Source organism: Molothrus ater, chromosome Z, assembly GCF_012460135.2.
Source record: "Molothrus ater isolate BHLD 08-10-18 breed brown headed cowbird chromosome Z, BPBGC_Mater_1.1, whole genome shotgun sequence".
Taxonomy (NCBI): domain Eukaryota; kingdom Metazoa; phylum Chordata; class Aves; order Passeriformes; family Icteridae; genus Molothrus; species Molothrus ater.
In genome coordinates, this window is record NC_050511.2 from 34,925,332 (window position 1) to 34,948,046 (window position 22,715).

The following is a 22,715-nucleotide window of genomic DNA, read 5'->3' on the forward strand; positions in this document are numbered from 1 at the left end:
GTTAGGAATCTGTTACTTGTCCCTAAAAATACCATGAAGAACTTAGAATAATTTATATATTACATGCCCAAAAGCAGGTGATATTTAATATCTTTCATGTTAAATACTTGCTTTTCAATATTTGCATTTAGAGTGTGAATTACGTCAAAAATCATCTTTTAAAGCAAAATTGACCAGGCAGTTTGCAATTTAGATGGGCATACTTTTTTTCAGTGGATTAATACTTAACATTTTTTTTCCTGTCAAATCAGAAACACGAAGGATTCTTCATGTTACTGCTGCTATGGTATTGCATTCTTACTGTAAGAATCTGTACTGCATGCTTTATATATAGTTGGATCTGAAATTGGCAGAGACAATGGATTGAAGCTGCCTGGGGAGAAGTATTCTTTTTGAGGCTGTCATGAATACATCAGAACATCCAAGGTTTTTTCTAACAATTTAAAAACTCATTTACAAAAAGCATTTTACACATATAAACTTATATAAATTTATATATATTTAACAATAAAGTATTCTAATAAAAAGTAAAAATATTTTTATTTTAAATTTTTAGGAAACCATTTTCTACCCTGAGTTGGCATAGAAACAGTTTCATTCTCTTGCTATTAGTTAATGTTTTACATAATTGTCTGTATTCTTGTTTGACCTAAAAGCTTGAAATCAATAGGTAACTATTTGCTAGAGAACATGTTACTGTTTACTCATAAAGCTCAATAATTTTTTTCACTTAGTCTTCCCAAGACCTACTCTTCACAGTTCAGGACTTCAATCTCTGAAAAACAAAATAGCCCCAAACTGTTGTTTGAACCACCAAAGTGTAAGGTTTCACCAGAATTTGCTCATCTCACTAGTTTGCTGGACCAGACATCCCAGCTGCCTCCTGAAATGCTTGCCAGGTTGCTATGTAGTCAGCATTATTTATCTTTTAATAATGACGTCCATTTGTGGTACCAGACAGAGAACTCATGTATGTGTGCTCTCCTTGAGTGAGCTGGTTCTTTTCCAGCAGTAGTTGATCAAGGTTTTGCTATCCAGCATAACATGAAGTCAAAATGAACCTAATAAAAGTTCACTGAGAACTCTGAAAACTTATTTACACTTTTAATCTGTCTTGTTTTTCCAGTTATGCATCATAGTAAATACTGCTGTCTTTGCTTTTGTGTTAATTGCACAAATCCAGGTTCATCTGCATGGACTGATGGCACTTGAAATTGTGGCACTTGAAATTCTCAGTCAAATGGTAGAAATCAGAAGCATTCCTGGAAATCATGGTTTTGAAAGCTTATATTGGGTGACTATGAATATTGGTATGATTCCATGATGGAATTCATGGGTTTTGATGTAATTAAAACATGAAATCATAACTGCTGCTAGCAAAATACTAAAATAGGAGAAATCTCAATCCAATACAAACAAAACTGTAATGAGACCTGTATTATTTCTCTTTATTCTTTCCATCTGCAAAAGCATAATGATCCTTTGTCCACAGCAAAAATTTCACATTTATATATTCTTTCCAATTTTATATACTTCCCATCAATGCACAGTATGAAGAGGGTTTTCTAAAGCTTCCAGGTGACAAGGCTTCCAGTGGAGTTGTCCTCTGATCTCGTGGGAGCTGCTATTTTTGACTCTTCTGGTCAGGATAAGACTTCGGTGAACTAAAAACTCCAATACTGGTATTTCCACCAGTGCTCTTAGTTGATAGCAGCAGTAGCTTGCCTTGTTTCTATTTTCATGTTCTAGCTCTTTGTGCCAGCATTTGAAGTACATTTTTGACTCCAAAGTTTTAATTTCCCTTGTGCCACACACAAGGGCTGATCTGGCGGGATGTTGAAGCACTTTCTGTAGTAGTAGGCAGGCTTCCTGACCTGAATCCCCAATCTACACTATTTCTGACTACTTCCACTACTCCTTACTACCTTGGATACCATTTTCCTAGCCAGACTGGAGTTTTAAATTGCTTCTCTGGGCCTACACAGGTGCTTTAGATTTAATACTGAAAAAAGCCCATATGAGATGCCTGTATCTTTTGATCTTGCTTCTACCTAGAGACACTAGTAAAAATAATTAAATTTTTAGTCACAACTATGTTGTTACTAAGCATCTCAGTAGAGGTTTCTATTTACTTATAACTAAGAAGTAACACAGTTGTTCTTGGTATTGTGGTGTGAGACATACTTTAATAATAAAGGTATTTTTAAAGTATGTCTCACACCACAATACCAAGAACAACTGTGTGTTGTAAGATAATGTTTAAGATAATGTATACAGCCTGTGTCGTCTGTGAAGTTTGCTATTATCTCTTAAAAATTCTGGTGTCTGAAAGCAATTTTGATAGATTTTTCTTAAGCTGTAGCTATCATTGAAATGAAAGTTATCTTTGCTCTAATACCAATGTTTCTATTTACAATTTTTTAAACAAAACAACTTCCTTAAGATGAAAATCTTTCAACTAAATACCAGATCAGGATGTGGTCTATAAATTCTTTTTGTGGTTCCAGGTATCACCTGGCTTGACAGGAAAAGGAACAAATTCACATAGTCAATATTTCTTCAGTGAAATAATTGGTAATGAAAAATGGTATTTTATATACATCTCAGAATTCACAAAATAACAGACATCGATACTTGCAGTTTTCTCTACAGATGATTAATGTTGATGATTAGCTTGGTGAACACCCATGAGACTAAAACAGGGCCAGTGTTACAGGAAAGGACTGGGCAATCTAATGTGTTCAAGAGCTGTGCTTTATACAACTACATATGAGAATTGTGAATCTTGCCCAAGATACTTGGAAATCATGGGGCTCTGTGATGCCCATCTCTTTTCAGTCATACTTCATTGCTTGCTTTGTCAAAATTGGTTTACTGCTACTGCCTTTAAAATCACTTTGAAAACTGACCTGGGCAGAATGTCTCTGCCTGAAACAATCAGAAAATGGAATGAGTTAAAAGTCTCTTTCTCTCAATTACAACAGTTCAGTTGTATTACCTCTGTGTTTTCAAATAATTAAGATGCTGCAGATTCGTTCCATAGATACCTAAGGGAGAAATGCTTTAGTATTCAGGGCTATTAACCTAGGATTTGTCAAACCTCAAGGCAAGTCCAAGCTATGCTATCCATTATGTGAAGGTGATCAAGTTTCACAGCTCTTCTGTTTTTACTCTCTATGGTGAAATTCAAATAGCAATTTGCCTGCAACAGACTTTCTGGGGAAACTGCACAACATGCGGACACTTGTTGGCTTATAGAAGGTGGGGATCCTCCTCCTCTACAAGGCAAGTGGTTCACACAAAATATTAGATCTGGGTACTGTAAACCCATCTCTTTCAAGATGAATCACAGAAATGGTCTTGTTGGATAAAGTGGGTGATCTCCAGCTTCACAGCTTTATCGGGGACGTACAAGAATACATTGCACAGGATTGTACCTGGGTGGTTCTTAAGTGTCTCCAGCGAGGGAGACTCCACAACCTCTCTGGGCAACGTGTTCTAGTGCATGGTTACTTGCACATTTCTTTCTTAAGGTAAATAAGGTGAAACTTCTGTACATCAGGTTCTGTCCGTTGCCTCTTGTCATTTCATATGAAATATGAAGGATCTTCTAAAATTCACTGTAACTGTGGGTCGCTGCTTTTTAAGTCCTCACGCATCCAACCCAGACTGCTGTTGGAACAAGCATCCCAGCGTTGCTACAGCACCCGCGTGGGGGAAAAGCACAGGCAGGAAGGTACAGTAGGACGTGCATTCACCGTGTGTGTGTGGGTGTGGGTGGGTGTGTGTGGGTGTGTTTGTTTCTCTGTGTGTGTGTCTGCGTGTCTGTGTCTGTCTGCCCGCACGCCCACCCAGCGTGGGCGGCTCGTGCGCGCTGCACCCGCCAGGACTCGCTGTGCTGCCCGCGCGGGGCTCGCTACTGTGGGCACCCCGCCGAGCGCCGCGGGCATCCCGCTCCGCTCACACCGCCCCCCCGCCCCTCACAGCGCCTCCCCTCACACCGCCTTCCTTCACACCACCTCCCCTCCCCTCACGCCGCCTCACTGCGGCAGCGCTGCCAATGGGTGGCCGGGACAGGGGTGGAAAGTGCCTGCCCCGGCGGCCGCGGGTTTATAGCGGAGGGGCTGGCGGGGCGGCCGCGGCAGACGGAGCAGGAGTGGCAGCATGGCAGCGACGGAGAGCGGGCGGCAGGTCGCGAACTTCGGCGCTGGGCCGGCGAAGCTGCCGCGCTCCGTGAGTAGGGGCACGGCGGGGCTGGGTGTCCTCGTTCCCGCGGCTCCCCGCGGGGCTCCGGCTGCAAAGCGAGGGATAGGGAAACTAATAAATCGTAGTTACAGGAGTTTACCCGCGCAGCGCCAAAACCTCTTGTCTTCCATTCTACAACGAACTTCCCTGATAAACTCGGATTTTTGCAAACGAGCTCGAGTGTGGTTCTTCGAATACACTCTAGGGTTTTGTTTTTTGGGTTTTTTTAGTGCTGGATGATACGGCACTAGCACCTATATCGTTAGTTTTGGGATGGGAAGTAGGACCTAGGTGTACAAAGATAGCTCTGTGGAGTGTGAGATTTGTCAGTTGATAAATAGCATGGTAATTCCCTGAGACGCCTTTTTATAAGAAGTTATAATGTATACTCAACCCTCTGGAAAGTTGCATCAGCAGCCATGGATTATACAGTTACATATGGAGAGGGGTGGTTTCTGCGGAACTGTACGTACCTGACTATCAGTTTAAGGGTTGTGTGCTGTGGAATTTTTGTTGTTGTTCTTTTCTTAGTATCCTTCTCAGTATTCTTTGTTATTTTATGTGTTACTTATTTAAAAAATTCTTTAGATAAACAGATTTGCTGCAGAGCAACTTTCTTGTTTTTATTTGTTTGTGTTTCTTTCCCCTCCCATCTCTTTTCTCGAGGAAGTGCCCTTTCTGGGTAAGGTTGTAAAAAATTTTGTTGCAAAGAAATTTGTTTTTCTGTGTCGAGCTCTAGATTCCATAGGGGCTCTCACAGGCACTGCCTTCATACCCAGCTCTCTGACAGAGATGATTAAAACCTGGATTTAAGTTTGGAGGAGTGCAGGTGGGCACAGCTGAGCTCCCTATTATTAATCTGTTTGCCCTCTTGAAAATGCAGTGCTCTTGTGTGGACTGCTGTCACCTCGATGATTTGTTTCTCTTGATTGTGGGCTCTTGCTGCCCATGAAGCATGCAGACTCGGTAAAGCAAAAGATGGAGCAATTCATAGATTATAATGTGTGTCATAGATGTCTGTTGTGAGGCATGTACAGAACTTCAGATTAAGAATGTTACTGATCAAGCAGTTTAGCAAGCACTACTCTAGCAGTCTGTGTGTTCTCCCTTACTTTTTTTGCCTCCTTCTCTGGCATGGATAAGTTTGCTCGTAAAATGTGGTGGTTAAAACTTCACAATCTTTTAGTTGACCTTTTGGTAGCCAGCTGTTACAGTTGACAGGCCATGCAGATACCTGGTCAGCAAGGTAGATTTCTTATTCCTGAAATTGCCCAGAGTGTGCAGTTTCTTGTCAGGGTGCATGCGTGCAGCATTTGTTTGGTTCTACTGGGCCTCCCTCTTCTCCTGCCTCCTTTAGGAGCAGCCAAGACTGTTCTGGCTCTCAGACAAGAATTTACCAAAATCAGAAGCTGCAAATCCAGTGGCTGGAATCTCATGCTACTTTGTACATACTTAAAAGCTAGGAGAGAAGGCAGAAAAAAAAAAAAAAGGATGGCTGAAGCACTGCTTGGCTGGTGACCTAGTTTTTTTGGTTGTCTCAAAATTTTGCTTAATTTCTTTCTTAAGTCTTAATAAGATAAAGGCTTGTCTTCAGAAAGTGTGGAACTTCATTTGGTGAAACCAGTCATTATCATGCTGGCTCAGTTTAAGATATCCAATTCCCCAAGCTGATCTTGTTATGTTGTCTTCAATACTTTGTTTGTCCTATTTGCACAAGTCAAGTGAAAGGACACAGGATGGAGTGGTGGGAGTGGGTGTTTAGGATGCATGCTTAGAAAGAGTATGTATGCAAACATTAGATGTAAGAGTTCCAAGAGTTCCATTCAACTGCTAGAAATCATTCACAAATCTGGAAATCTAGCATTTGAAATAATAACTTACAACATGGTCTCCACAACAAGCATATTATTTAAATTTGGTATCTTATGAAAAGCCTTAAGCTGCTAGGAGGTACAGCAAAATTGTATTGGTAACTATACTTCTGTTAATCTCACTTGACAAGTGTCAGGTTATTGCACTATGGGGCAGCTGGCATAGGCATGATGCATCAGAGACTCCAGATAGTGGAAAATTCCCTTAATTTATTTCTGGATTTTTTTCTTTTGATAGGTATTATTAGAAGCACAGAAAGAATTGGTGGACTACAAAGGACTTGGTATAAGTGTTCTTGGTAAGACTTAAAAAAATCTACATTTTTCATTATTTTGTTGTTTAACTGAATTGTTTAATAAGACTTCCTGGTCTTTTGGCTCCATTTCTAATACCTGTGTATCTGTACAGATGTGTATAGATACCATATAGATGTGTAGATACCATATAGATGTATAGCATCCTTCCCATTAGGAAAGCAGTGCTCTCCTGCTGGCTGGCTTTTCACCCTCAGTTGCACAAAAGATTTATGCATCAAGATGGTGAGCATATTATTAGTTGCTAAAAGTAGAATGTGCAGCTGTCTCTGCACAATTCAGATTAATGTTTAAATTGTACACTTACACGTGGAAGACAGCCCATGGATTTAGAAGGAATTACTGTGTAATTGTCCTTAATGTTTAATTAGCTTTACTGTGTGAAGAAGCCTTGCTAAAGCTAAGAGAACAAAACAAAACCTGTACTTTTCCTGTGCTTTATTATATACTTCTCACAGCATTAGCAGCAGAGAAGGTTCTTAGCATGAGGAAGAATGAAATCTTTCTAGAGACTATTTTTTTACCCACAAATATGGTTGTTCCTAGTGGTAATAAGGTCATATGGGTGCCAAGTGTTGATGAATGGGATTTGCCTGTATCTGGACAAGACTGCAGGGATGAGTCTTCTGTGGGTGTTTAGTAGTATTTATGTACTTAAAGAGAGTAGGAACTGGGAATGACAACCTTCAGATATTTTGAGTCTGTAGTGTAAAAGGTTTAAAGCTTAACACAATTTTAAAATCAAATTCATGTATTACCGTCTTCATGTTATTTCTTCTCTCTATTCCACCAAAGAAATGAGCCATCGGTCTTCAGATTTCACAAAAATTCTAAATACAACTGAAAATCTCATGCGCGAATTGCTGTAAGTGAATTACTTTCCGCTTATTTTTATGTTATGTGTGTGCTAGTTGCATCAGTAATGTCTAATACAGAGACCTGTTCTTGAAAGCACCTCTTTGGTGGTGTTTTTCATGAGTGGGTACTGTGTATTGTAGAGTAATAACTTTGAGGAGGACATCCATCTTCTTATATGTAAATTTGATGCTTATGTTTTTGAATGTGACAATGGATTCTTATTAGGTTAAGATGTTTTTTACATGTCTAGCTGAGTTTGTTTTGAAATTTTGATTTTTGTCACCTTCATAGAATTAATGAAGGACATGAACTAAAAGAAATAAGTGCAAACAATAAAAATCAGTTCTCTGGTGGTATAAATATGATCTGAACGTTGTCCATAAGTCCTATTTTATTAACAAAGCTCTGTGGATCAGTGTTAGAATCACCAAGCAAGAGCCCTTTTCCTACTCATAGCATGACACATATTTAAAAAATTGAAATAAATATATAATGGATTAGAATTACTGTTCTCATAGTAGTTAATAATGTCGGCCATTTAACACAAATGCTTGACCCTCAGTCCAGCCAGAATCATTGACAAAGGGATTTTAATGAATAATTTGGATATGTAATTTTTGTGATTGTATGAGCAACTCTTTATTGCACTTGCTCTGCATGTATACTTTACTGTACTGTTGCACTTTCAAATTGAAGGGTCTCAGAGCTGAGCGCTACTGTAAGCACTTTGGTGACTTCATGACAGAAAAGTCATGAAGCTTCCAACAGATAAATTAAAAGTCAGCATTAATTGTGATGGAATATCTTTCAAGTCTGTGTGTACAGCTACACACAGAGTTTGTTTCATGCAGTGCCAGGGCTGGAGAGAGGAAGCTTTTTTTCAGAGAATTTTTATCACTAAAATTCATAGCATGTACTCTTAAATATTTAAATATTTAAAATTTATTAAATATTTAATATTTATTAAATAAGCTGTTTCTCAAGACCAGTGCTGAGGTAAGTTAGTGGGATTGATCTAACCTCTAGGCAAAGAGTCTTCTAAAATGGCAGTATTCTTCCTCAGTTACAGTTAAATGCATAATATCAAGTTGTATGCATCCTGTGTCACCTGGGAATAACATAAATGGGTATTTCTTTTATGCAGAAATATACCAGACAACTACAAAGTTATTTTCCTTCAAGGAGGTGGATCTGCTCAGTTCAGTGCAGTCCCACTTAACCTTGTTGGTTTAAAGGAGGCAAGACAGGCAGATTATGTGGTTACTGGAGGCTGGTCAGCAAAAGCAGCTAAAGAAGCGGAGAAGTATGCCAAAGTAAATATCGTTCATCCCAAACTAGGAGCCTATACAAGTAAGTTGATGATTGCATCTGTCCATGTGAATGCTTAGCTTTTTGACTCGCTCTAAAAATGGATCCAATGTTGCTGTTGGGCTGTTGAATGTTAACTAGAGTTGAGTGCCCAGCACTCGAAAGAATGTCTGCCATGCCCTCTTTGTTCAGCACTGGGAGATTTATTTAATGGCTTAACATTTTCCACCAGAAAAAAATGGTGAAATGGGGCTGAGCAGATGCCAGGAAATAAGTGTCAAGACAAAAGTGTCTAAGTAGGGAAATTGTCTGGGTTCACTCAGGTTTTTTTTAATATTTAACTGAGTTCTTAAGCTATTCACAGGGATGTTGTGAGATATTTCAATTTCATGTACACTCAGTAATAAGAATGCTCTAAAATTCAGAAGCAGGTCTGAGATTTTAACTTGACCCAGGACATGGGATACCTGAATTCTGTTACCCTTTTAAGGTAACAGCCCTTTTAAGGGCTTTTAAGGATTCCTAAATTATTATCTTTCCCACCAATGTGTCACTGAATATACATAAATAATTCTTGGAGCAGGAATACATGAGATCTAGTTTCTATTCCTGCTACTTTTGCTCACTTTTCTTCCCTCTGGTCCAAATTACGGCACTTGAACTAAAAAGAGTGGCAACAAGACAAAGAATATTCCCATACAAGTTAGTGTTTTAACTGGCAATTAGGGCACTAACTTGGAAAGTAAGTTTATATTCTGTGAGGCACAGGAAGGAATTGAACCTACAACTTTCCAGTCTGGGGGAGTGTAATTCATCATTTCATAGCTGTAGATAAGAGGAGAGCCAGTAAATAATGATGGAGGCAATGGTACTGTCTCCCACCCTTCCCTCCACCTCCCATCAGGTCCTGGAGGAGAAAAGAAAGGGAGAGCAACAGGTTTATGCCAAACCTGTTCTGTGCTGTCAGGACATGCCTGTATATTGCCTGTTGACAGAGGAGATCTTAGCTTTGTAAATCAGTTGCAAAGCTTAAAATGGGAGAAAGATGGGTGACCTTGTGTTTGTTCAGCTTGGGCAAGACTTAAATGCTTCTGGGATTGCACAGAAGCAGAATTTTGGAGAGCTTTCAGTGGGAATTTGGATGTTTCAGTGGTTCCGAAGGCAGCAGGAAGATTCTTGGACTTAATGTCTGAATTCCTCTGAAATGCTGTTTTGAATCCTTAGGCCAGTAGTTTGTAGTCTGCAATTACAATGGGAGGAAAATAATTTGAAGAATAAGTGGTGAAAATCAAAAAGTTTTGCAAACTTAATGATCACTCACCAGTGAATTTTGGGAATGCACTGGTGTCTTGGCTTTGCAGATACATTATTTTCCTGGTAACAACAAGATTAATAGTCTATATGGCAAAATTGTTCTTGGTTTACACTTAAGTTTCATGTTCAGGTAAAACTGCATGCCAAGAAAGTTACTTGTGACCTCTGGGTTTCTTTTTTGGCTCTTAGGCATTCCTGACCCAAGCACTTGGAATCTTAATCCGGATGCATCTTATGTGTATTATTGTGCTAATGAAACTGTTCATGGTGTGGAGTTTGACTTTGTACCTGATGTCAAAGGAGCAGTCTTGGTTTGTGATATGTCATCAAACTTCCTGTCCAAACCTGTGGATGTTTCCAAGGTAAACAATTGGACATAGTGGCTGTACAAAGCATTTTCAAAGTTTCATGCATATAGTGAAGCACTTTGAAATGTCTGGATTTGAATGTCTCAGCATCTGAGCTAGAGATGCTGAGCGGTGAAATTAAGGAAGTCGTGTTTTGTTAATTGAGTATCTGATGATAGATAGAAGCGTTGACATTTCAGGTTTAAGATTTCAATGTCTGTTTTCCTTTTTCTCATAAAAACATACTGAACTACGTTGACATTGTTCATGTTAATAGCTGCCCAAGATTATTTAGCTGCTGTGTGATCTTCACTGATGAAGAAAATACCTGCTATAAGAAAATAACAGCTAAAATAAATGTCTTCTAAATAACATTTAGTCTGTAGATAGTGTACGGCTACAGCAGGGTACTGTTAATAAGTTTTTGAATCCTGCCTCTATCATGAAAAATCTGTAACCTCTTTTAAGCTCCTAAAGCTTCCTCTGCCTCATGATTATGGTGTCTGTTTCACAGATAGTACAGGAGCAGAACATAAGCAGTTACTATGTTTGTAAAGTATACTCTTTGTAGAAGTGTTATTGACTAGTGAAACAGCATGTTTGACCTTTTGTACCTGTGTGTAGCAAAATGGAGTAGTTCAACTTGACCTTTCCTGATCTGCCTCTTTGTACAGGTGAATTTTATGATTGTTCTGAAACACCAGATGGGTTTAAAATACTGTGAACTGTGTAGGAATTTGTTTTTAGTAAATTTGCTTGGAGTAGTGTGAAATTGCAACAGGTTGCCTTGAGAATTATTTGCAGCTATTAAATAAACATTTAGCAAACTGTTGTGAAATTTGTGATTATCTTCCTCAGCTGAGTAGGTGTAAGTGCACTTTCAAATCAGAACTTCTGCTAACTCTTCTTTTAACCTACAACTTACTAATTTTCAACACATTCTCTGTTCAGCTGACTAGTATGCCTGGGGTATTACTCAGTAATAAGATTTACAAGTGAATGCATGTACCAAGTTCTTTTCTTCTTCCTTTTAAAGTTTGGTGTGATTTTCGCTGGTGCTCAGAAGAATGTTGGCTGTGCTGGAGTTACTGTTGTAATAGTACGTGAGGACTTGCTGGGATTTGCACTGAAGGAATGCCCTGTTGTACTGGATTACAAAACACAGGCAGCAAATAGCTCATTGTATAACACTCCACCGTGCTACAGGTAACTCACCCTGCTGTCTGATATCCTTTATCAGAAAGCTGCCACACTGCCACCTGCCGCTCTTGTCTAGAAAAGCTTCCAAAGTTCCGTGTTTGCCCTCAAGCCGCTGATACCTTGGAGAGTTTCACGTGATTTCTGTGAGAACATGGGAAATGTCCAGCCGTGCGACTAGTAGTCTTTGCATTGCCTGGTGCGACTCAGCCACAGAAGATGTAGCCTTTTTCAAAGTTAATATTGTATGTCATAGCTACATTGTAGAAGTTTCAGGATGCAGTTCTGGTTTACACGAGCACAGCTCTAGTCAATTCAATGGTGATGCTTCTCTTATTGCAAGGAGGTAATTTGGTACTTAGACTTGCTTCTTGATCCTAAATATAGTTTGGTTTAATTTCTTCTTGACACTGTTCTCAGCATTTGAACCTCCAGATCACCACTGACTTTCTTTACTGGAAAATGGTAAATAATATTGTGATTAAAGTTTTAAATCGTATAATATATTACAAGAATATGTATTCTTTTAATATTTTAAAATATTTCTTGTTCTTTCTACATCTTTCACTACTGTTGGTTTTGAAATGAAACTGTAGAAGAACTTTTTAAAAGCCATTTTAGTAGCTGCTTTGCTTTTACTCTTGTAAAGTTTTGCATAATTCTTTGACTGCCATCTCAGCGTTCGGTTTGGCATCCACAGATAAAATTGATCTAGCTTTATAAACATTGCTAGCAATCAAAATCATAAAATTGCCATGTGGTTGATGATTTCACCCTGCAAGAAGCAGATCAGACTACAGCTTGCTTTTTTTAAATTGTAGCTATCTTGTAGCTTCAGATAACTAGTGAAATGTTTGCTACTAGCATGCTTAGCTGTTGAGCTAGTAGTATCTACCCATTCTTATCCTGAAGAATTTTTATACCAGCATCCTCTGAAATGAGTATTTAAAGAAAATCTTCTATCTAGTTATCATTCTTTTTCCCCAGAAGCTTTTAAAATTACTTTGAAAATAAAGATTTTCTTTTCAGGATAGTTTCATAATGAAATTTTATACTGATATTTAGTCTCAGCTCTTATTTTGTTTGCATGTTCCAGAATTGCAAAGTTAGATTGCCTAATGACCTCCAACACAAGTTAAATGTACTTACAGGCCCAAAGTTCTGTGATTCCCGTATATAAACCCTATAACTTAATTCCATCATTACAATTAATATCACTTCAAATTTTACTCAATTTAGGTATCTCTGAATCTGCTGATTGTCACTGCAGTGTACCATTGCCATGACATAGGAGCAGCTATCTTTATCAACAGAACACTAAATCTTGTGAACATTTGTTTATGCCAGATGTTACAGTGCAGAACTTGTTCCCCCAAGTTGTGTGCATACTGTACAGTATGTAGTGCTGTAATTATGCATTCTTACTGGCAGCCAGTCTGCCCTGTTGGCTGGGTACACCCAGTAAGAATTAGCTATTCAATGTTTTCTGATTTTGGTCTGCTCAATGTAGCTTTGTAACATAGGCAAGATGTATGTCTTTTCCAGTGCTTGATGAAACCTCTATTTCATGATCGATTATGTGCCTGACTGCCAAGTCATACATACTGTTTTTGGACACTGTATACTTGAATATGCTAGGTTTTAAATCCAGCCATTCATGTTTTCCAAGTACAAAGCTATTTCCATTTGAAAAACTGAAGTTCTACTTAATCTCAGTACTTGGATACCGTGTTGTTCCTCTGAATTGAAAAGCAAAACAAATCAAATTCTGCAGCCTTATTTTAGCCATTGCAAAGAACCTCTGAAAAGCAAGTGCTGCTTTAGTTATTACTCATAGCCTTAACAGAGTAGTGGGTGGTAAAGGGAACTGAAAATAAAGTCGAACTAACAGTTTCTCCTTTCTCATCGCTGTCTTGCTGGATTTCACTTCATGCTACAGACTCACATTGGAGTATGCTCCAGAATCCAGAATGTAACAGACTGAAATGTTGGCAGGATGCACATCTGTTTGGCTTGGCCCTAACTGCCTGTTCCAGTTTAAGGAACTGGCAAAGCTTCTTAGTTCTCTTTTTCTGTGCTCTTTTCCTTGCACTTGTTAATGGTTTGCTGGCAAACAGGCAGGAAATATTAACTGAATTTGCAAAAGCTACTTCAGCAAAATGTTAAATTAAATTAAGGTGATGCTAATGGCTTTAACCTCATGGCACTACATAGTTGGCTCTTTGACCCTAATCTGTTTAGCTAAAATTAACAATGAATTTGCTCTAAAAATCTCATTTGCAAGCTCTGAAATGCATTTTGCGCTTAAAGTTGTTTCAGAAACGTTATTTTGATTGACGTAAAAGAAGGATAAAGAGTTTCAGCTGTCTGGTTTTTTGTGAATGGTTCTAAGGCTGACTTCCAGGAGTTCACTTGTCAAAAAAGTTTTGCTCAAGGAAGTGAGGGCAAGATGTGAATGTGGTTCAGTATATTTGCCAAGGGCATAGTCTATACTTCACTTAAATCATTTACACTGGAATAGTTGATAGTGTCCTGTCATAAATGTGGCAAGATTGTGCTCTCAGAGCAGTAAGGTACTTCCTGTAAAAGGCAGTCTGTAACCTTGGTTATTCTGCAGCCTTTTGGAAGTGTTCAAGGATTTGGTACTGGCATCCCTTTAGAAATAAAAAGCAGCAAAATTTTAAACAGCCTCCTGCTAGGTATGTGTTAGGGAAACTTGTATGGTAATGTTCTCTGAGCACTCCCTTGGAATCAATAATGAAGGGATTCATAAGAATGAACTTGTTGGATATAGGCCATAAAAACTTGTGAGCAGGTTTTTATGTAAATTGTTGCAGTCGTGGGAAATGTCTAAACTTGAACAAGCTGAGTTTTGTAGCAAAAGCACAAAGGCAAAAGGCATCAAGGATTTTTTTAGGTTGCACTTAGTGACTAGCATTGAAATTCTTGGTCTCAAGCCATGTGATGCCAGTAGGCTTCCAGATCTCTACTAAGAACTTGACTGGTAACAGTCAAGTGTGGTACATCATAATTTGTTTCACCGAACTTCACTGTTCATGTGGGCAAAAGGTCTTTGTAGACAGAAATGGGATTAGAGTTCTTATTTTTAACATTTTTGAAAATATGGTTACATTTCTGGCATATTAATGTGCATGTATTTGAGATTTACTCCTGCATTTTTGCTAGAGCAGCTGCACAGGGCAAATGCTATTAACTTTTTTTGCTAAATCTGGCTCCTGCTAGGCAGTTGTGTAGTCCTTCTGGGCAGGACCTGAGAGGCAGTTGTGTAGGCAATGAATTGGCAGTGCATGCAGCGTGTCTGGGGGTGTCTTTAGGCGCCCTGCTGGGCTGCATAAATTAGCCTGCAGGGACATGTCCTTCTGTGGTACAAAGGATTAAAATGGGTCCAACAGATATGTGTGACATTTGAATTTCAGGATATTTTATCTTGTGTCCAGAAAACATTATCTGAGTTGTCATAACTTGTAAAATAGTCTAGGTTTTGATTTGTTAATCTTAAGTGCCCTTAAATCAAACATGGCATTGTGTTACTGAAAGATTTTGTGAACTATTAGGCAAGACTTATTTTTTTCCTGTTTGAATAATTTCACTGAAAAATGTTTTTTCATTTTGCAGTATTTATATCATGGGATTGGTACTAGAATGGATAAAGAATAATGGTGGAGCTGCAGCTATGGATAAACACAGTTTAATCAAGTCACGGATGATTTATGATATTATAGACAAATCTAATGGATTTTATGTGTAAGTTCCTATGCTTTTCCCCTTTGCTTCAATATTTGCTACATAACCAAACATTCATAAATTTTGAGAGTTTAATTGTATTTTGGAAGTCACCTTTTTTGAGGACTCTTAGAGATACCGTTTGAGCAAACCATTCGCTTGGTAACTGTCTAAGGATAAGTTTCATTCCAGTAGGAAGTTATTTCAACTTATCATGTTGATCAGTAGTGAACCTTACTAAAAACGTATTCTGAATAAAACTGAATAAAACAGGAGTGTGGGAGAAGAGTATACAAAGAACAGATATGCAGATTCTGGTTTGTATGCTTACGGAATCTCTTGGTGGCATGTAGGCCAAAACAGAAAAAATTGCCTGTAAGAAATTGTAGAGACCCCTTTGCCTTGTATTTTGCCTACCACCTTCCAGGAGTCAAAGACTCTGCTTTGTCTCTGTCAAGCAGAACATTTTTATTGCTAATTATGCTAAGTTCTGAAACACTTCTTGAAGTAAAATAGAAAGATCAGACCTCAAAATGGAATACATTTTTTTAATGTACTTTATGCACAGTTGATTTTCTTCAGCTATTTTTGCTGGCTTTCCAAAGCAGATTTAACCCTCTTGACTTTTACACAGAATAGCAAGGTACTTTTTGAGCTCATAGGACCTGTGCATAGTTAAAAGCTGGTACTCTAATAATTTTATTATTTGCCAAGTTCAGACTACTAATTGACCATGAAACTGCAAAATATTTTCTTTGACCTTCAGGGTAAAAGCAACAGTATGGGACCTAATTTACTTTCAAGTCCAAGTTAGAATAGAGCAAATTAAATTTGGATTTTAAATTAGAGCTGTCTGAAGTCATAATTGTCAGGGATAAAGTTTCATCATAATATTTAATACATTCTTCTTATTCATTTAGTTAATGAAAACAGCTTTGCCTTTAGTATCACCATGATCAGGATTGTGATCCTACTCCAGGGAAATCCTGGGGGTTTTTCATAGACGTCAGAAAGCAAATGAAGCCTTGAAAAAAACATTTTGTGACAAACAGAAATCTGTATCAGGCAAGTTGGTCTGTAAGGCAATGTGTGGGAAATGCAATGCAAATTGGATGGTAAATAGTCAGTTGGGAAAGCAGAACAAGCTTCACTAACTGAGCTGTATGCAGCTTTCTAAGCAATACAGTTAAGACTGTGAATTTTTAAATTGTGTCTATAACTTAAAAGAAGACTTAATTTGAAGCTGCCTTGCCAGCTGTAACGTGGCACTTGATCTGTGGCACGCTTCCCTGAGTAAGCCAGGTGACAAGCCATTTAGCAAATGGAACCTTTCTTCCATGAAGTGCTCTGTGCCATTTGTAGTTTGTTTTTCAATGTCTGTGCACTGAGTTACATCAGATTGCCTAGTAGCAACTGTATATTCTAAAACTAAAGCATGGCTGCAGTAATTCACATATGGGAGTGCTCAGAAGCATAGGCCTTTTTGAACGTCATTTTCCTGGTTGAAGGAAAATGATGTTCAAAAAGGAAGTAGAAGGAAATCTTCTACTTCTACCTGAAGTAGAAGATTTGCACAGGCAGGTGTTATGATGGATTTTTCTTTTCTTTTCATCATGGAGACATCTGGACAAAGGACCAAGAGAGGAACTAAAAAGAATGATACTTATTGTCTCTCATTATGCTATTTCCAATTAGCATAATAGGTATGAAATCCACCTGCTGTTTATGAACACTCATTTATATTGAATGTCTGCAAGAATCTACATCACAGACTGAGAAAAAAATAAATCTGAAGGCTTCAGATCTCCTTTATAAGTAGAAACACTAAAAAAGATGTTTAAATCTTCTCTTCCTCCCCTGTAATTTCTTAGCTTCACAAAATAGTTGAAGAGAAATTACACAGATCTTGAGTTTTCCACTTCAGATTAAATTTTTAGGAAATTAAGGAATTGTGATGCATCTCCTGTAATGCTATGGCCATGTATGCACTGCAAGATTTGTTCTAGAGATACCTCTTCTTTGCTTCGTTATTCTGAGTAATGTTAATTTAGAAGGTGGACTGAAATCACTAACAGAAGTTTCTAATGTCTATGAAAATTTACTTATGCTGTGTTCTTATGTTTCCTTTAGTTCTGTTTAGCTGAGTGTAATTCTGGTAGCACTTTTGGCTAGTGGAGAAGTCAATCTTCGAAGAGGAAGAGAAGAAACTGCTTTAGACTTAGTCAAAATTCCCTGTAATTACCTCACCTAGCCTAAGTAACTTTTTTTTATACTTGGTTAAAAAAGGAAGGTTGCTCTCTTTCACAGAAAGTAATACCAGTTTTGATTGTGAAGGATTGATTTTGGTTTTAAACAGGTGTGATTATTCATTTCTCAAACTGCATATAGCTGAAATACAAATTTAGCCCAAAGTGGGTTAAGCATTACATTCTGCAACCTTTCTAGATGTCCAGTGGAGAGAAAGAGCCGAAGCAGAATGAATGTACCTTTCCGCATTGGCAGTGTCAAGGGTGATGAAGCCCTGGAGAAGAAATTCCTTGAGAAGGCTGTGGAACTTAACATGATATCTCTGAAAGGACATCGGTAAGTATTAGTCAAGTGAGTCTCTGTGCTGTGCAGAGTAATCTGTTACTACAGTGGTACAGCATCAGGCATTGTGCATTGACTTACCTGCCTTTCTCACGCATAAGCTGTTCCTCATACTGGTTTGGCAACCCTTGAGAATAGCAGTCTAGAGATTGTAATCAGAGACTGCTGGTGGCTCAGCTACTGCATAGGTGAAGTGGGGGGCTTCAGAGAGCTTTATCTTTAATTCTGCTCTCTTCTGCAAATCTGTGCAGATGCCAAAGATATCTTTTGAGGTCAGATTGTATCAGTGTATAAAATCTCTCAGATGGCTTGTCTGCCTGGTTGCAAGAGTTCTTTCCAATGTTCAGTATTGTTTGTGGGATTAGTTTTTTGATGTCATTGGGCAACAGCTTTGGAGCTGTAAATAACTGATAAATACTAAGCTTCGCTGGACTGCAAGCCTGCCTTGAAGAATTAAATATTGCTTCCCCTGCACATAAATGTGAATTTTATAATTTTAGAGTAGGAATAGATTTAAATGTCTGTGACTGCTACTAATGTCTTTTTTTAGAATATACAAAACTTTTCTGGTTCTTTTTTTTTTTTTATTCTCTCCTACTTACAATTCAGGTCTGTGGGAGGAATCCGTGCCTCTTTATATAATGCGGTGACTGTAGAAGATGTTCAGAAGCTTGCAACATTCATGAGAAGCTTCATGCAGATGCATCAGTCATAAAGGCCTGTGGCTTAGAGCCATGCTGCACATCTATGAAATAAAAGCTAAAGGGTTTTAACATGACTGCGGTACTGCACAGCTGCAGCGCACAAGTTTTATTTTCTTTTAGTTCCTGTAGCAATATTAATTAACTGAATGGAACAGAGGCCCAGTCTTGCAGTGATGTGGCAACTTTGGCTTTGCTGAGGATCCCCAGACTGATCATGATTGATTGTAAAATTTGGAAATGTGTAGTTAAAACATGAATAACATTTTAAGATGGTATAGATCTGAGTCTTTCTCAATTCTAGTTACAAGTGACTTCAGCAATGCCTCCTTTTTAGTAAAATTTAGGAAGCAAAATTTGTCATAAGCTCTCCATAATGCTTTACAAATACTCTCTGACTGCATAATGAAGGTAAACTGACACGGTCTCTAGGGACATCTAGTTGATTTATCGGGTATATTCCAACAGTGTAACACCAGTAGTATTTAGGAGTTAACACCAGCATGCCTAACTTGAGAATCTGGCCTTTTGACTACTGCTCCAATCCTAGAAGTACTTTCATAACCATTGCAATTAATTGTGGTTAAAGTCTGCAGGACTGGGCCTTTTTTCCTACTAACATTTATTAGTTTAAACCTAAGATTCATGAGTCTGATTAAATAAATTTCTAAGATGTTTTTTATTTCTCTATACATCTTGTATATTAAACTCCTAGGTTGTTATTGTTACATTCTTATTTTTGGGCATGCATATTTGCTGCTGCAAAAAAGTTTCTTTTCATTTGTTAACCTAGTGCCAGACTGGATTGCTGTATTCCACTCAATGAGCCTGTGACTTTCTCTGCACTGACTTTGAGCCCAAAGTGCAGCAGTCTTCTTAAGTGTTTTCCCTCTCGACTTGTCCAGTGTTTGTTCTACCTTTTCATTCTTTCACTTGTTTAGCCTTTTATATGTGGAACTTTGTCCAGCTGGAGTAAATAATAGTCTTCTCTGCCTTTTCCTGACACTGCAGTGTAATTTTGGTCCCACTTTCTCACTTGGTCCTTCTAGCTTATTGCACACTTTGATACTCTGGGCTAGAGAGGTCACTGTGGTTATGCAAAAATTTTCAGAGGATCTCCTGTTGTAGAACCCTTGAATTACTCTTTTATCTCAGCTTGTGACTTTACTGCCAATGTCCATATATTGACTTGAATCTCCTACTTTAACTTGTGTAGAAGATATCTGCTATTGTCAGAGTGTTTAGTATTGCTACATCTGGTTTCAGACTAAACTCTTTGGCACAAAATGGGGATTTCTTTTTTTTTTTTTTAATTTTTGTGTAACGTCAGTACAGTGGTAGCAATTTATTAATGATAATGATGTACTATCCCTTGGTTCGTGGAATCTCAGAGCAAGTCAATGGAATGTGCTAGGATTGAGTTACATTCCTATCTGAAAAGTCATCATTTTAAGACTACTATTTGGAGATTTCTGTCAACTTAGTGTTACTTAAATAAATTATGTGAAAAAAATAAAATCTAATCATGTCATGATGTGAAGTACCGTTGTGTTTGAAACTTTTTGATTTTTGTCATTTTCAGGATGAAAATCAAGACTAATGTGTATTAGAATTTTAGATTCTGGTATACTCCTTTTCCCTAAAAAGCAAGCTTCCCTCCTGTATGTTTTATTTCTGTGCAAGAAGAGTCTTTCCCATAGGAGCCATGGAAACAAAAGTATTATTATGAATGCTTAAAGAACCCTATTTGCCCTGCCAATTACAAATATCTAATTTGGATTCCATATTAAGCTTTTTAACTTCATAAATTTATTTTTCTGAGTTTTGTGTACTTGCTTGCAGCTGTAACTCTGCAGCTTACTAAGCTGTAACTCTGGCTTATCTCTTTCTAAAAAACAGCCAACCTTTGCATTTTACAGTAGCCTTGCATTCCTCTTAGCAAGCATGCTTTTGTGTGTGTTTACAAGAAAAGTTTGTGCTGATTTGTGCAGCCGATTCATGAGTTTGACAAGGAACTTCTTGCTGCTTCTGAATTGTGCCTAGCATCTTGTCAAATTTTTTAACTCAGTAATGCAAAAATCTTGTAGAAATTAAATACAGAGTGAAGACTGCATTAAGCAGACAATGGTAGACTGAATACCAAGTGAGGGGCATACAGGGAATACAGAAGCATGTATCTGAATAAATTATTTACTTGAGGTTTGTTTCAGACTTATCCATGCAGCAATTCTAGCCTTCCAAGCTGTTTGCCTGTATTTGGGGTTTTGAGCCCTTGTGGACAGCTAAATCCTGATTCTCCCATATCAGATTTGTAGGAGGAATTTCAGCAACCTGTTGCTGAAACTCCTGGTCTTTTTTTCTCATCAGCACTTACAAATGGGGTTAGTAATTTCAGTGTTTGGAAGCAGGGCTCTTTTGGTGTGATATGAATACTCTGAAGACATTAAAAGGTGTTAAAAAATAAAGAAAATACTGGTCTCACCTGAGTTGGCTCAAATGGAGAGAGAATCATAAGACAAGTTTTTCAATGAACAATTCTTTGAATTCCTTTTCTAATGAATCATTTCTATCTCCTAGCTCTTGTGTTTGATTTCACAAAAGCATGTTCTAGCATTCTCCTTTGTAGTAAAGAAGTCTCTGGCCACTGTCTTTCCCAGACCTGGCCTAAAAGGAGAAAGCTGCATGCTCCCTCTGTATCTGCAGTGTTCAGTGAGGGATGCTTTAGCCCAGGTGTCAACTGTCCTTCAGGAAGGTATCATATCCCAGAGATTCCTGTCAGTTGTCTACAATAAGAACTTCCTGTGGAAGTTAACATCTGTAAGCCAAGCAAGACTTAAATAAGAACTGAAAGTCTGGATTGCCACATCCCTGTTTAACTAGTAATTCTATTGGAGAGAAATGATTCATACAGGCAGCAGTGTGGAGGAGTCCTGCTCTTCTGTAAGCTGATGCTCTATATTTTCCTGTTTTCCTGTTTCTGTTTAAATTAATCCCATTTTTTTCTTTTCAACTTGTAACTTAATATTTTTCAATACACCCAGGCATGTTTGGATATAAAAAGCTTAAGCCTATTCCTAACATTCAAGTAAGTGTTTGGAATGTAGCAGGAATAAAAGACATATACTGATATATTAGTAGTTGCAGAGGTATGCTGAAAGTGTTACTAGGTCTGGCACTATATTGGTATATGTTTAATTTTCACTGTATTTCATTGTCTGGGTAGAAAATAAAATGAGGATGATCCTTTTTGTACTTAATAATGATGTACCTAATTAAAAAGTGAAGTGTTGTAAGTTTTTACATTAAATCAGTCCATTTAATTAGAAAGAAGATTCCCCATTCCAGTCAGCAATTGGACTCTTGATAATTTAAAACCAGGATTCATGACAATCTGTGATAAATAACACCCTTTTAGGCTAAAGAAAGTAAGAAGTTATAATTACTGATGGATTACTGAATGGTTGGAGGAGAGTGATCAAAGAGGTGCAAGGATAGATTTATTTTTCTGTAAGTAGCTGAAGAATAAATGTGTATTTGATGTAAGGAAACCAAAAGCTGTACATTTTCTGAAATCTGAGGAAATTTGAATTATATCTCCTACCTTTACACTATGCATAAAAAGAAAAAAATTTATATTTTGGTAAATGGATTAATTACAAAAGAGATGTAAAGAAATCACGTGAGAAAATGGAAATTTGCTAAACTATTACAAGAGAAATTGCCATTAAACTGCTTAGAATTTTTAATGTAACAAACCAATCTGGATATGATTCTGTATTGTAGTTCCATGATGTAATCTGAAGAGATTTGAGAGATGTATTGCTAGAATTAGGGATGGTAGTAACAAACTCTCTACTGTAAAACTTAGTAAATATTCTTCCATAGAGTAAACAGTAGTCTTTGGAATTGAAACAACTATATGGAAGTTTCACACTCTGGTGCTAAGTTTTGAAGCTTGGCAAACCAGACCTAAAGAATTATAAAAGCTGGAAAACTGACCTGCTAGTGCCCTGCCAGTATAGGGTCACACTGGCTTATGGCCTTTCTTTCTTTCCAGGACAGCCCCAATCATGCTGCTTTTGGGCACATTTTTATTGTGAAGACACACCCTTTGGCCTTAGTGTTAGACAAGTTAATATTTGACTCAGTTGTGATTGTGCTTTGCCTGATGTCACAGTACATGTGACAGTAATATGAGTTGTACTGTCAGCTCTAGTCTCCCAGTA

At 37.8% G+C, this 22,715-nt stretch overlaps 1 protein-coding gene across 1 annotated transcript; it reads left to right on the forward strand.

Annotated features, from left to right (window-relative positions):
- The first annotated feature begins 4,071 nt into the window (after positions 1-4,071).
- Positions 4,072-20,029, forward strand: PSAT1 (phosphoserine aminotransferase 1). Its single transcript, XM_036403525.2, has 9 exons — positions 4,072-4,233; positions 6,355-6,415; positions 7,227-7,296; positions 8,434-8,639; positions 10,101-10,273; positions 11,295-11,464; positions 15,092-15,220; positions 17,645-17,782; positions 18,398-20,029. Exons 1-9 carry the CDS (start codon positions 4,165-4,167, stop codon positions 18,501-18,503), a joined length of 1,122 nt encoding a protein of 373 aa, XP_036259418.1. The 5' UTR covers positions 4,072-4,164; the 3' UTR covers positions 18,504-20,029.
- The last annotated feature ends 2,686 nt before the right edge of the window (positions 20,030-22,715 follow it).